This window comes from Ceratotherium simum, chromosome 3 (genome assembly GCF_057802395.1).
Source record: "Ceratotherium simum simum isolate JZ-2026a chromosome 3, ASM5780239v1, whole genome shotgun sequence".
In the NCBI taxonomy this organism is placed as follows: domain Eukaryota; kingdom Metazoa; phylum Chordata; class Mammalia; order Perissodactyla; family Rhinocerotidae; genus Ceratotherium; species Ceratotherium simum.
In genome coordinates, this window is record NC_141902.1 from 89,895,887 (window position 1) to 89,910,672 (window position 14,786).

Here is a 14,786-nt window from a genome sequence, read left to right on the forward strand (position 1 = left end):
GCTCCAGCAAACTGGTTTTTCTGTGGTGAACCCAGCAGCATTTGCTGCAAGACATGTGGGCAAGAGGCCAGGAGCGTTTGTTTGAAATGACCCAGGCCTTTAACTTGTGGCCTTTTCATTTGAAAATCTTAATAATTGAGACCAACCTCTTAGAAAGAAGGATTAAAAGAAGCTTATATCTGTATAGGGTCTTGAGAGTGGAAAGTCAGGTACTGTTCTTTGAAAACTGTCAATGTCAACGTAAGAAAAGAGAAACTTACAACAAATACAGACTAGATATTGGCCATGTTTTTCCTTCATGAACACAAGTATTAGATTTGGACAAACTCTGAAGAAGAGGAGGATAAACAGAGTGAATTCAAGCTCTCCCTTCCTTTCCTCCCTTCTTTCCTTCCTTTTTTTCTTTCTTTTAGATACTTTCTTGGATATGATCTATGCGTGAGGCAGCATGCTAAATTCTTAGGGATGGTAATGTGATACAAAAGCAAATAAGACAGTTTTCATCTTCAAAGAGTTCACATCTAGTGAATGTGAGGATTGTCCCTACCAGAGTTCAAATCACCACCTTCAAAAGGTGGTAAACTCAGGTCTAAGCCTGGGAAAAGTCAATATTGGAAGGGTCCAACTGGAGAGGAAGGGCCACAAAACACTGTCTGGATTAGGTACCGAATCCTAGATGATGAAGCTTGTCTGGGTTGCTGTGAGGACATAGAAGCAGGTCCATCCCTAAATAAATATAAATGATATTTATAAGACTACAGAAGGAAGTGAGAACCTGCCTGAGTGCCTGGAGATTCACAGACCAAGATTCAAAGCTTTGAGGACCAGAGATGGTCTCTGTTACAACTACTCTACTTTGCTGTTGTACTGAGAAAGCAATTATAGATAATACATAAATGAATGGGTGTGGCTGTGTTCCAATAAAACTTTATTTACAAAAACAGGCAGTGAGCCATAATTTGCCAACCTATGCTCTAAGGCTAAGTAGGTCACCTAGCCATGTGGACAATGAGTTAGGCTGAAGCTCATGGGTTATATGACACTGCTTACTCCAGACACACCAACTTTACTAGCTGGTGGGGAGCGGCTTCCCGATGCCTGCCAGGTTGTGTTTCCATTGGCACCACCCTGGGGCATGGCTGAAGCTGTGGTCAAGATGGTGGAGGCAAGGAGGAACTGAGAGATGAAGCTGGAAAGGACAAGAGTGTTGGGATCTCTAATACCAGGCTAAGGAGTTTGGGCCTGGTGTGCACTGTATCTGAAAATATCACTAAATAAACCTCATGGGATCTGTTTTTCTTTTAAGTTGAAGTTTGGAGGAAAATTGTGGAAGATGAATGGACTATTGCATTTTCTTTTTTCCCTGGATCAGAATATAAACATTTATTTTGCACATTTATTTGATTTAGGGAAGAATAATCCAGGTCTTCAGGACTGCTAGATTTTTCCTTAACTAATCAAATACACTCCTAAAACATAGGGTAGATTTTTCTCCCCTATTTTATTAGGGAAACTTGATCTAGGAGAGACATGGAAAGATGAAGAGACTGTACTGTTTTCTCTGTAAGATTCTACAACTTTTGGAAAATACAAAAGTGTTTGGAAGAGGGTCACTATCACTGTTCAACTATTATGAAATGATCTAGAAGAAAAAACAAAGGGTCTGGGATTATTTAGCCCAATGAAGAAAAGACTGGTGGTAACTTAGGAGGCTTTTAAATGAACAACGGGATAAAGGTCTAATAGGAGGCTGCAAACTCCTCCCCAGAGCTCGTAAGGCTCTGCATAATACCTGCTTCTCAAATCTTCCTCTTATTCTCTATGCTTCAGACACCTTCTTTCTGTCAGCAAATTTAACCAGTTCCTTCTGCTAGTAACTCCTTTCCAAAGTCTTTGCATAGTCAGCTCTTACTGTCATTTAGGTCTGGTTAAAATGTTACGTTTTCAGCGGGGCTTCTCAGATCACCCCATCTAAATAGCTTACCATACCCCAGTCTCAGTCACAATCACTTCACCCCCTTTCATTATTTCCATGGCATTTATCACTGTTGGAAATTACCTTATTCACTTGTTTACTTTCTTATTTACTGTCTTCCTTCTCTCACTAGAAGGCAAATTCCATGGGCACATGGACCTTTGTCTGTTCCCCTATCACTGAGTCTTCAGTACCTACAGGAGTATCTGCTCATAGTAGGTGCTCATTAAGCATTTTTCAGAAAAGTGAAGGACCTAACAGCAAAGGTCAATAGGTGAATAGGTCTGACAATATGATTATGTTGATGAGAGTGGTGATGAGATAAAAAAATTTCTTTTATATCGTGCTTTATTGTTTACATAGCTCATCTCATTTTATATAAATTATTATTTATTTATGATGAGGGCTGATAAATACTGACATAAATGCTGAGAAAAGTTGTATATCTTCTTTCTTTTTATTTTAAAAATATAACCCAACCTATTAAATTATCCTTTGTATAGGCCAGCACTGTAATTTGGAGGCAAGGGAACCATGTCCTAGGATTCTGAGGAATCACATATGTAGCTTGTCTCGATGCTTCTCAGGGTGGCTTTCTTGATTGTAATATTTTTTGAATATCGCATTGTAGGATGATGACTTGGAAGCAGATGTGAACAAGCTGAGTTCCAAACCTGGTCCTGACCGGCCTGAAGAGGAACTGATGCAGTATGAGGCGATGTGTCTTGAGCTCTCCTGTAGCTTTGAGGTGGGACATATGCCGTGGTTCTGCTCCTTGGTGATGCATAATGGGGTTTTGGCAGAACCTGGGAGGCCAAACAGAGGTGTCCAGATGGAAAGCATTGCTGCTCATTAGCAATCTGCTTCTAGGATCTTTCTGAGAGAAGCGGAAGACTAAGCAAAAATGTGAAGAAGGTAGCTGAGCTAGGATGCATGCAAGGGTCCCACAGTCTGACACCTGACACCTAGGATGGAAGTTGGATGAAAGTACACATTGCTCTCTATTGTCTGGGGGGCAAGGTGCCCTACCCCACACGCCAGAAAAGCAAGTAAAAATGCCTGATGATTTAATTGTTCCCTTGTCAAAATGCGAAAGTTGTACTAGATGGCTTTCTGATGGTGGCCAGACTGATTCCAGAGTTTCTGTGTTAGTAGAAACAAATGGAGAACCTTACACCTGGTGACGTTAATCTGGTGGCTAGTTGCTGCTGCTACTGCTGCTGCCACCAAGATTTTACACTTGCTTTTTGATCTCCATTATTATGACGCTTAATAAATCATGAATTTGGCCACCTCTAAAGGTACAAGCTAAGTCACATGTAAAAGGGAGTTAATATATTCTATTTTACTCCAGAAAGCAAAAGGGGATCAGTATGTAAATTTTCAGGGATGGAAATTTCAATTCAGTGTAAGGAAGACTTTTTTTTTTTTTTTAAATAGTCAGAATGATTCTCAAGTGAAAGGCCCTGCCTTGGTCTGCAGTGATAGGCACCACCTTGGGGTGCAATGAAGTCCCTATGAATGAGGTTGTTCAACCAGACTGTAAATACTGGTGGTGTTGCAGAAGGTATTCGTGTACTGTATAGAATTTTACTAGACCCACCCAAACCCCTTCCAAACATGAGTTTCTACGATTCTGCCATTTATTTCTGACTCTTAAAGTCAGACCCTGGCTGACCTTGGAAAAAGCTTTCCAATTCACAGGATTTATGCTTAGCTCTGTGCCAGGAAAGTGAGGACAGGGATCAAATTGTATTCTATACCTGGAAGGAAACACTGACTGTGCTTTTCCCCTTTAAACCTGAAGGAGCTGGAGTCCAAACCTGGAGATGATTTGAACTTTGAAGACACTCAGTATGCCAATCACCACCACATTCCGACTGCTGCCTTCCCGAAGAGGCATTCCTTGAATAAGGACCAAAGCTCGTGGGGGCGAGAAAGAGAAGACACAGTCCAGTCTTCCCTTCTGAGCATGGTTAAGATGGGGAGGTCCTCTGTGCATCTAGCCTCCAAAAAAGGCCCTGGAATGAACCCATACCGAAATGCACAGTCCAATGGTCTTGGAATAGATTCTTCTGGAAATGAAATCCCTGACATTCAGGCTTTCCTCAAAGAGGATGCTTGGGAAATAGATGTGATTTCCCACCCAAGGATGAATGCCTCCTTTTCCAATTCCACTAGGCCTAGAGATACTGTGGAAGTGATAGATAAGCTTCTGCAGACGCATCCCCAGCATGTCCCCTTCCATGATCCCTGTCTTTACTTGGCCAAAGCGAGAAGAACCAGATCTGTGGCTGGCTTCAAGATGATGGCATTTCCTGATCTCTGGGGACACTCTCCACCTCCCTCTGCCCAGTCCATGTTGGAACGCAAATGTGGAATCCAAAGGTGATGGTGCTACTGATTTGGAACTTATATTTTTTTCTCTTCTTTAATACATTTATAGGTGGAATGGTTTGTACAGATAGTTCTGCTCTCTGTAGGAAAGTGAGCATCAGGCAGGGACATGTTGAAGCCCTTTGGTCAACTTTTGCCAAGCACACAAGCTTGCTTCCCTATTAGGACATTTCAGAACCATTGTAGGGTAGTGGCAAGGATGTGTTTCCCAAAAAAGAATTCCTCGGATGATTCTAATGCAACCCCTTACCCCATATCCATTGCAAACTACTATGACAGGGAAATATAATCCAGTTTCTCTAAATACGGGGATCACTTCTCAAAGGAAAGTTCTCAGAAAAGACAAGTGTGGATTATTTGGGATCTCTTTTCTTATTCACTGCAAATTGGTATCTCATCTCCTGTTAATTAGAGGAGGTGGTGTACCTCCATCCCACAGTCCCAGCCTTAAAGAACCTGGCTTGGCTAGGAGAATAGTTTTGCTGCATCACTGAGGATTGGATGGAAAACATGCATTCCCCAGGGAAGAAACATTGGGTGATGGATTATTCCCAGAATGCAGGAAAGGGAGCTGTGCCTTTGGCTCAGCATAGTGAGATTAAAATGAAAATTACTAAAGCTAACGAAAAAATTATTTTCCCTGAAAAAAAAAAATTGAATATGCATTCACTAAGTCAGTGGAGTGAGTGTGCATTCCAGAAAGTTTCCTTAACTTGTTTTGCATTTCATCAGCACATTGATGATGGATCCCAAGAGCCATTCCCAGTTGTGCTTCTGGCTGACATCTCTGACCTCACGCCCTGCACGCTATCTACCATGTTCAAATTCCTGAGAGACACCCCACAGGGGCTGGCCCAGCAGCAGCTTTCCCTTGGACAGAACATGTTCCCCCTGAGTCCAGGCCTCTTGTCTACCTCTCCCTCCCTCTTCTCCCACCCCACCCCTGGATTGGAAATTCAAGGAGAGAATCTGAAAGATCCCTTGGGCTTACTTCCTCCCTTTTACTTAAATCTCCCAGATATTGCTGTTTCTCAGACAGAAGATTGACCTTAGTCTTCTAGAACAGACAGAGCCCAAGGAATGTGAATGACATAAGAGTTCAAAGACTTATTGGATCCTCCCAGATCTCAAGGATGCTAACAGTCAATAATCCTAATGTCTCCCTCAAAACTGTCTCAGTGCAAAGGACCCTCTTATTCACACAACCAGAAACTTCCAAAGTCCCTTAGCTTCAATGCTGTTAACAAAATTCTCCTTCGAGCCAAGAATTCTTTAATGAAAATCTACATCACTGATTCCTACATGCCTACTGCTCAGTGTAGTTTTATTTATTGATAAAGAAGAGAAGGAAGGAGGGCCACACTTTTTGTACCCTTTCAGCTCAAAGTTGGGGCATTATTAAACTTTTCTTTCATATTTCTTTGATGACTCTCAAGGCCCTTCCCATATGACCATAGGATGAGTGGGGGAAGGAGTGAGGGCCAACTCTTAAAATATTTCCAATTTTCCTTTCCAGGATCAAGATATTTGAGGATGTCCGGAGGCTCATCCAGCCAAGTGATGTTATAAATAAAGTCGTCTTCAGTTTAGATGAGCCTTGGTAGGTGGTCTTGAGCATCAGTGGAAGGGGGAGGTATGGAATATTCTGTTAATGATGGGAGAATAAGAGTGTTTTATGTTATCAATCCAGCCCTACTCCAAAAATCAGCATGATGAAAATTCGGGTTAAAGATCTATAAGAGAAAGCTTATCTCTAAGAAATGTCAAACTGTGCCCAAGAATAGCCATAACTCATATGTTCACATGTTTCTTATTTCATTACAGGCTTTTGCAAGACACTGCTTCCAATTGTTTACGGTTCTTCTCCAAGTTTGAATCAGGAAATCTTCGCAAAGCCATCCAAGTGCGTGAGTAAGTAAGGAAAGCCACAATGGGTAGCTCCTGGCAGTTCAAGAGAGCAGGTGGTGACCGTCTCTTCCCTATTCTCTTTTCAGTGGCATCACATTGGTAGCTTGAAATCAGCCATGGTGGGAATGTTTATATGATGAAAACTGGCAAACACTACAAATGAAGGTTTTTCTCTTACAGAATCACTTGTTAAACATGGACCAGCATACCACTAGGGGACTCACTTGCTGATGTCGTAGCAAGGTGGAGACTAGAGATGAAATGTTATGAATATGCCTATGTTCCAAATAATGGGTCCATAATTGTGTGTGAGAGCACTTTGACTGGGCCGTTTATACTTCTGTTGATGCCAGGGCTGGTTCTGTTGATCTGGCAGGGTCCCTTATTCCTGTACCTTCTCGTGTCTGTTGCTCCCATAGCTATGTATTTAGGTGGTAAAAACCTTGGGGTCCCCATAGAGAGGTGAGCCATCCTTCATTCAAGGGAATGCTCAGTGCCATTCCTCTCTGCCAGAATCTATCAATGAGCTCTTATTAATAGAAAAGGATTTCACAGGCAAAGAAAGTCTAGGGCTGCACAAACTAAAACGAGGGAAATAAAACAAAAATTTCCAGTGACAGAAGAGACTGCTGTTCTTGCTATGTTAGAATTCTTTTTATTATAACATACCTAAAAGCAAGATATATAATCCATCTTGTATGGGTGTACTTCTGAAATCAACAGTTTAGAATAGTTAATGGTGTGGTGCTCACAGACTTTGGAATCAGACTTCACCTCTTTCCAACCAGGGGACTTTGAGCAAGTTACCTAACCCCCTCCATGCCTTTATTTCCTCACCCACGCAATGGGGACAGTCAAAGCAGCCATGTCATAGGGATTTTATGAGAGTAAGGTAACACACCTAAAGCCCTTAGAATAGTCCCTAGCACATGGTAAGTGCTCAGTCAACATTAGCTCTTACTCAACATTGCATATTCACCATGGCTAGAGCTCAGAACTTAGTAAAGCTCAGATTGGTTTTGTATCTACTTGAGGAGTCATTTCTGAAGTTTTTGTTTTGGGGGGGAGATGAGTGGACATCCTTTTTTTTGTACAGGGAATATTTCAAGGAAGCCCAACATATAAAACCAGTAGAAATTGAACTATTTGTGCTGGAGAAGGGAAAGGTAGTCAGGTGAAGATTCCTTCTCAGCCTTCTTCTCTTTCTTGTTTGCCAGCTCAGCTTCTACTTCTCATGGCTCTTGCTTTTATTATTCCTTCTGTCCATATCTCATGTTCAAAGCATCCAGGAGAGAAGACCTAATTAGGAGTCTCTCAGTGGGACAGTGATCAGTCCAGGAAGTGCCAAATCTGCTGGCCTTGCTCGGGTCTCTTTCTCCATGTATCTGCCTTTGGCCAGAGTGTGGAATCCTAAACCAATTGGTTGTGGTCAAGGTGACACCAAATGACAGAAAACAAACCTACTTATAGGCAAAGAATTTTTATGATCACTTTTTGGACAGAGCATTGTGGGCATAGCAGACATTATGAGTGGGGGTCATAGGCTTTCCAGAATTGTCCTTGTGAGTACCACTAAGTGGGTTATGGTTCGTTCGTTATATGATGAGCTCAATGGTTAGAGTGCGATGCTTATAGTGAAAGTGTGAGGGGTGGGACTCCACCAGTTAGCTCTACTCTGCTCTGATATGTCTTATACAAAGCTCTACCTTTCCACAAATCTCATTGTAGAATGCCATTTATCATGGGTCCAGAATGGGAGAGTATGAATGGATGAGGGCAAAACCATTACCTTTTCTAGAAGAGCATCTCAAAGAACATGCCAAGGACATGGGACAATAATATTTTTGAAAATGGAATATCCTGATGATGTTTCAAAACTGCATTGCTGATTCTGTTGCTAAAGCTCCAAAAAGTCATTACTTTTGGAGACATAGTGACTGGGCGGGGACATGAGAACCTCCTGGGGTTCTGCAAATGTCCTATATATTGATTTAGATAATTGTCAAACAGGTGTATCCAATGAATTTGTCTAAATTCATTCAGTTGTACACTTAAGACTTGTGCTCTTTACTGCATGTAAGTTAAATCAATTAAAAAGGGAGAAAACAAAACACAACTCCTGCATTGCTAGCCTAATTCATGTTTGTCACTTTGCTGGGGATTTACATATATTATACTACTTAATCTCTATAAACAGCACTGCAAGTTTAGACACTATTTCCGTTTTCCATGAGGAAACTGAGGCTCAAAAGTAGTCTCTAGCATCAAATAGTACTGGTATATCCAATCAGATGTGATCGAATTTTCTCTAGGATATAGCGCACTTGCATTTTTTTAGCTGGATACAAAATTCATTACAATTTTATAAAAAGATCTGCTACAGTTGTGTAACTGACTCTTCTAATACCAAAAACCTGCTCCCCCCATCCTCTGAATTTCCAAAGCCAGTGTCTAATTTTGTCAGATAAGGATGACAACTATAACTTACCAGCCACCTGAGATCCTGGGTCTTAGATCTGTCATCCAGGACCAGAGATGTGTAGATTCTCAGTGTTGGAAGTGACCTTAAAAACTTTAACTCTCCAATCTTACTTCTGACTTTGCAGGTTTGAGTACGACTTGTTGGTCAATGCTGATGTGAACCACACCCAGCACCAGCAGTGGTTTTACTTCCAGGTGAGCGGTATGAGGGCTGCTGTCCCTTACCGCTTCAACATCATCAACTGTGAGAAGCCCAACAGCCAGTTTAATTACGGTATGAGCTCCTGAGGAATGGAGACTTTCTGGATGACACTAGGAATGATGTTACTTTGTGAGTGTTTGGATTATTACCAGAAGCCCTGCTTGGGTTCCTCAAGGGCTTGAGGTTGGGCTGACATGTTTTGGTTGCCAGGAGTGGCAGGAAGGTGACCAACCTATGGGAAACTGCTTCTGTGGAAGGGGAGGCTGGAAATCCTTACTGTGCCGTGGAATGTTAATGCCACACATGACATTCTGCTACTTCCTGATTCCTCTACCCCACCTTGAACTTCATGTGGTCGGTGAGCCCTCTCATTTATTCCTTCTCTCCATCTCCTAAATCCACAGTGGCAAATGTATTGACAGAAGAACAGCAAAATCCAATTGGACAACACTGATTTACGTTCTAAGAAACTCTGGAGAAAGTTTAAATTCTCCTGAATATCTGTGGCCATTTTGGAGGAGACATTCAAGGGACAAAGACTGACAAGTAGCCCATATTTATTTTGAATGTTTTTAGGAATGGGAAATTCTGCGTGCTCTTGCTGGCTCATATACCAATTTAATGGGTGGCTTTGTGTAAGGAGTAAGTTATTTCTAGATCTCTAGGTCCAAGCACATGATATTGCCTTTATTTTGTACTGACTAAATAGACTCCTGCGGGTGTAGAAAGAGAAAATATGAACCTTGACTTTTGTATTCACTTTGTGTGGCTGCTGTAACTAATTGTCACAAACTTGGTGGCTTAAAACAGGACAAATTTATTCTCTTACAGTTCTGAGGTCCACAAGTCCAAAATCAGCTTCACTGGGATAAGTCAAGGTGTTGGCAAGACCATGCTCCTTCTGGAGATTCTAGAGTTTCCTTTCCTCTTCCAGCTTTTAGAGCTATATTCCTTGCATTCCTTGGCTTATGACCCCTTCTTCCATCTTCAAAGCCAAAGCATCTTCAAATCTCCCTCTGCTTCAGTCGCATTGTTTCTCCTCTGTGATCAAACCTCCTTCTGTCTCCCTTTATAAGAACATTTGAAGCGCATTTAGGGCCCACCAGGATAATCTCCTCATCTCAAGATCCTTAACTTAATCGCATCTACAAAATCTCTTTTGATCTAAAAGGTAAACATTCACAGGCCCCAGGAATTAAAACCTGGATATCTTTGGGGGCCATTATTCAGCCTACCACAACTCTCCTTCCCTTTCTCTCTCCCTCATGGATTAAGTCCTGCCTTTATTTTGTGTAGGGATGCAGCCAACTCTGTATTCTGTGAAGGAGGCTCTTCTTGGCAGACCCACCTGGATACGGATGGGCCACGAAATCTGTTATTACAAGTAAGTTAGAGTGTTGTTAGCTTCCTTTTCTCTGATCTTTCATTCTCTCTCCATTTCCTGCTTTTCCATGTTGATCTTATAAACCTTAGCAATCTGTGCTTGTCTGCTATACTTGTTGTCATTCTGTTCCAACGGCAAATGCCCTGCCCTTCAGAGGCATAAGCACATTAAATGGGACCCACAGTAAATTCCAAGAAATATTTTTTGATTTTTCTGAAAAATCATCTATCCACATTTAAACACATTAAAACCTTCAGACCTTGTTGTTGGATATTAGAAGTCACACAGACTCAACCTGTGATTAGTGCATCAAGCCAGTTCTAAACCTCTTCCCATTGGTTCCAGTGAACAACAAGTCTGAGATGTTCTGGCCTATTCCTATCCATCCCTAGCTTCAGTTTTCCAAAGTAGATGAGAGTGAATATATGACAAATATACTTAAGCAACTGTTCCTATATGGCAAGATGATTTTCTGGAAAGAATAAAAGGGAAGGGTTTTCAAAATTGATCTTCAACTCTTGATCAGTAGCCAGTTTCATCAGTTTATCCTGTAAAGTTGTAATGAAATTTAAATTATCCATATCTTTTGATAAAAGAAATGGATTCGAGATCCATAAATTGCTTATGTGTGCATTTTCTTTTGATGGAAAATAAAATTCAAATTCATAAGAAAAAAAGGATAGGAATTGTTAGGAGAGATAGAAACTATGTGGTTCATTATTAGCTCATTGCTAGTTTCTTATAAAAACTGATAGGCTAGGATTTATTTTCTTGGATAAAATAAGTCTTATCTGTTTCTGAGATTACAAGAGTCCCCTTAAAAACTATCATCAGACATTCTTGAGTCTAGGATTGTTATCAATATCAAAAAGAAAGAGAAAATATACTATTATGCCTCTTGGCTTTTGAGACTGTGAGGACAAGAGCATTGATAGATAGAAAAGGTCAAAAATCTTGTTGCTCTATCAGACACAAAGGCAAAAATCACCATAGAGATAACAATAGTCTACAAAACACAGGGCCAGGCTGAATAACAATTTGTAGTAAAAGAGTTGGCAGTCTTCAATCTTTGATGTATTAGGATATGGACTTGGATAGTAATTTCATTGTATTCTTTAGGACAGTAAGAAAAGATTACATTTCTGTTGGTTTTCCATTTACCTATATGGCTATTACTCTCTGGCTTCCCTGTCTTTGAGACTCTCAGGATCTTTTTATGGTCCAAAGAGATTTAGACTAAAATCATCTCAAGGTGATAGAAGCCACATCAGCAGGAAAATATAATGAAAACCTAAAGTTGGACCTTGGCATGTCAAGAATAACTTTTAGTGTCCTCCGGAATTAGTAACCCTAAGTAAACGTGAAAGACCCAGCTTGCAGCCGGCTTGCATCTGGAGCTTAGTAAGAGATTGGGCAAACATAACGTTTAGCATCCTTTCCCAATGGGATATTCCTCTCTCTGGAGGCTGCTCATCTTGGAAGTGGAGAATAAGGAGCAGGTTTAAGGGAACTAAGCATCTGCCAAAAGGAAAAGGAAGAAGAAGCCACATGTCTAAAAGCATAGCCGTGGCCTAAGGAAAGCCAATGTTAATGTTAATAGCTCTTAGATTCATTAACAAGACAATTGTTATGTGATTAAAGAGCAACAGAGGGGTAATATGAAAACCATGAGTGTGTAATGTAATTCATTTTTCATATTCCAGTCATGAATACAACAGAGATGAATGGATAAGATTGTTACATTGTAATGTAGTTTGTTTTACAATTATTCACCACATTATGTTAACAAATTTCCAATAATGTGATCTCACAACAGGGTAGATATGTGTATCTCTATTCAAACACAAATCAGAACACCTCTCCCTATTGTAGAGTGCCTTAGATTACACAATATATTTCTCCCTTTTCACCCATCACAGTCTTTGAGTTGATCTGCTTTAGAAGAGTTCGTCGTTTCATTCTGCCTTTATTCTCTCTGGTGTATTAATCTGGGAGAGCTTTACCTCCTTATTTCTTTGTCTCCAATATGTCATCAGAAACTCAGAAGTTCTTTTTCTATTATGCTGTTAAATTCCCAGATTTAGTGCCATGTTCTAAAGGGGTGCCAGGGTGCTCATGGTGGAGAGAACCATGAGCCATGGTACCTGAGTATATATATGGAGGTGAAATCAAAAGAGACACTTGGAAGGAATGGGATATTCATTTCCTTCAAAAAGTGACAGCAGTGATGATCAGTTAAGGAGGTGGGCTGACTGCTTTATGGGTCTGATCATCATCAGTTAGAAAGTGATCTCCAAACTATTTTGATAAGATATATTTATGCATGTACCTCTAATATAGATTTGTTCATAAATTATTTTTAGTCAATTATATGTACATCACTATATTATGTTTAATCATATGCACATTACTATATATTATGTACATTAGAAAACACATAAAACGTTAAGAATTTTAAATGATGAGAAAAAGATGAAACAACTAATAATTTTAAATGTCTACCTAATTGTTAAATTTTGTATTATTGATAACTCAGGGCATTCTATATCCTTAGAGTTTACCATGAAAAATATAGTTGTAAATAGTCTTTTGGATAATTTTGAAAAATTTGTGTTAACTTCCCTGGTCCAGTTAGGTTATTTTTACACAAATAAGAATTGCTGACAAACAGCTAGTATTAGGAGCAGGAGGTAGGTCGTGTGCATGGTTCCATTTTCTTAGTCACTTGTGCTTGAAATTTAATATTATCATCAATCTATGGCTTCTATGCAGAATTAAAAAAAAAAGCGAAGAGTCTATATTGCGAAGTTTAGTTTAATTTAAATAATATGATCTGTAAATCTGCTACAGTAGGCTTCTGCAAACTTAAATGCCTTGCCAGAAGCTAAAAGCAAAAGAATGAGGGAGGTGGTGAGCTATTTCCACTCGTCCCTCAGGAAGCCTCCTATGTAGCAATCGATACTTAACTATCTGACATATGGAAACTATAGATGTAAAATGTGATGCATTTTTTATATTTAAGCCCTGGAAAACAACAGAGAAGAATAGATAAGATTGCTGTACTGTAATCTAGTTGGTTTTATAATTATTCATCACATTAGGTTGACTTGGACTGCATAAGGGCCGTGGTGTCGATCCCCATATTAAACCTTAGACAACTTGATTTCCTTCTTATTACCTAGCTCATAATAAATTTAAGGAGAAATTCTAATATGCTCTCCCTGTGCTCAGTCAATCATCTTGCCTTTCCCCTGAAGACCCTCCTCTCCTCTGTCCCAACCCGCTCTCCCACCCACCTTGCAGACCACTAGGCCGGAAAATAAAAAGTGAGGGAGGAAGATAAATGGGCAGACTCGTTTTTCCAATCCTCTCATAAAAGTAAGCAAGGACAGTTTTAGTTTCTGCTTTATTTACTTCTCTGTAGTCTGCTTCTCTCTCTAACGTACACACCTCACACCTTTTCGAATTTTTCCCAGCTCTGGTGTAAAGTAATTTTGGTGCTGAAGGGCAGAGGGAGGGAAGCTGCATGCTCAGAGTGGCCATGTAATACACAACGGCTGATCTCTTCTGACATTTATCTTGGCTCGTGAGAGGAGATGGAACAGCTCACTCATGAAGATGAATGTCATATAAGAGGTCTGCCATCATGCATCCTTCCCAGGGATCTCAGGAGAGAGATTTGGTGTTATATAGAATATTAGAAATGCTGCAGACACAGGGAAGCCTGGTGACTTGGCTGCTCTGCCTTATTAGATCCTGTTGAGTGAAATGATGTACCCTTGTTAAACAGAGCCATCGCCATTATAAGATTATCTAATTCACTCTCTGTCTTGGCATTTGCTTATTTCATGCACACATAGAAAAAAAATGACTTCCCAGCATATTTTTAAGTACAAATGGAAATAGATTGAATTCATAACTATGCATTTGTGTACTTTGCTCCTTGCTTCATTGAAGGCTTTATGATTATAAAAGTGCAGATTCTTCTGAAGATAAATGGTTCAGGGAATGGAAACACAAAGGGGAGCCTTTTAACTGTGGAATGGCTAGATCTAACCAGCCTGGGTCATCTTTGACCCAAGATAAACTATTTAGGATCTGGCAAATCTGAGAGCACACTTGATTTTCATCAGCCTTCTTCTCCACCTAGAAGGGTAGATTGAGGAGAGAAAGCTCTTGGAATCAAACCTCTACCACTCATTAATGGTGTGATCTTGGGCAAATTATTCTAAGCTTTCTCAACTTCATATTCCTCATCTGTAAAATGGGATAATAATAGTATCTACCTGATAGAGCTGTTCTGAAGATTAAATCAAATGAGATAAAACACGTGGAAAGCTTAGAACAGTGTCTGGTATGTAGTAGGTGTTCAATGAATGTTAGCAATTATTATTAACAATTAGTGGAAACATTTAGTGGCATCAAACACCAATGGCATA

The 14,786-nt window shown here is 40.2% G+C and overlaps 1 protein-coding gene across 1 annotated transcript in view; it reads left to right on the forward strand.

Annotated features, from left to right (window-relative positions):
* Positions 1-14,786, forward strand: part of AGBL1 (AGBL carboxypeptidase 1) — a 360,790-nt gene that overhangs the window by 102,397 nt on the left and 243,607 nt on the right. Inside the window, exons 9-14 of the mRNA XM_014788670.2 lie at positions 2,607-2,723; positions 3,783-4,363; positions 5,889-5,972; positions 6,197-6,283; positions 8,887-9,035; positions 10,260-10,347. Of these exons, the coding sequence (XP_014644156.2) occupies positions 2,607-2,723; positions 3,783-4,363; positions 5,889-5,972; positions 6,197-6,283; positions 8,887-9,035; positions 10,260-10,347 (1,106 nt within the window). The remainder of the gene's footprint in view (positions 1-2,606; positions 2,724-3,782; positions 4,364-5,888; positions 5,973-6,196; positions 6,284-8,886; positions 9,036-10,259; positions 10,348-14,786) is intronic.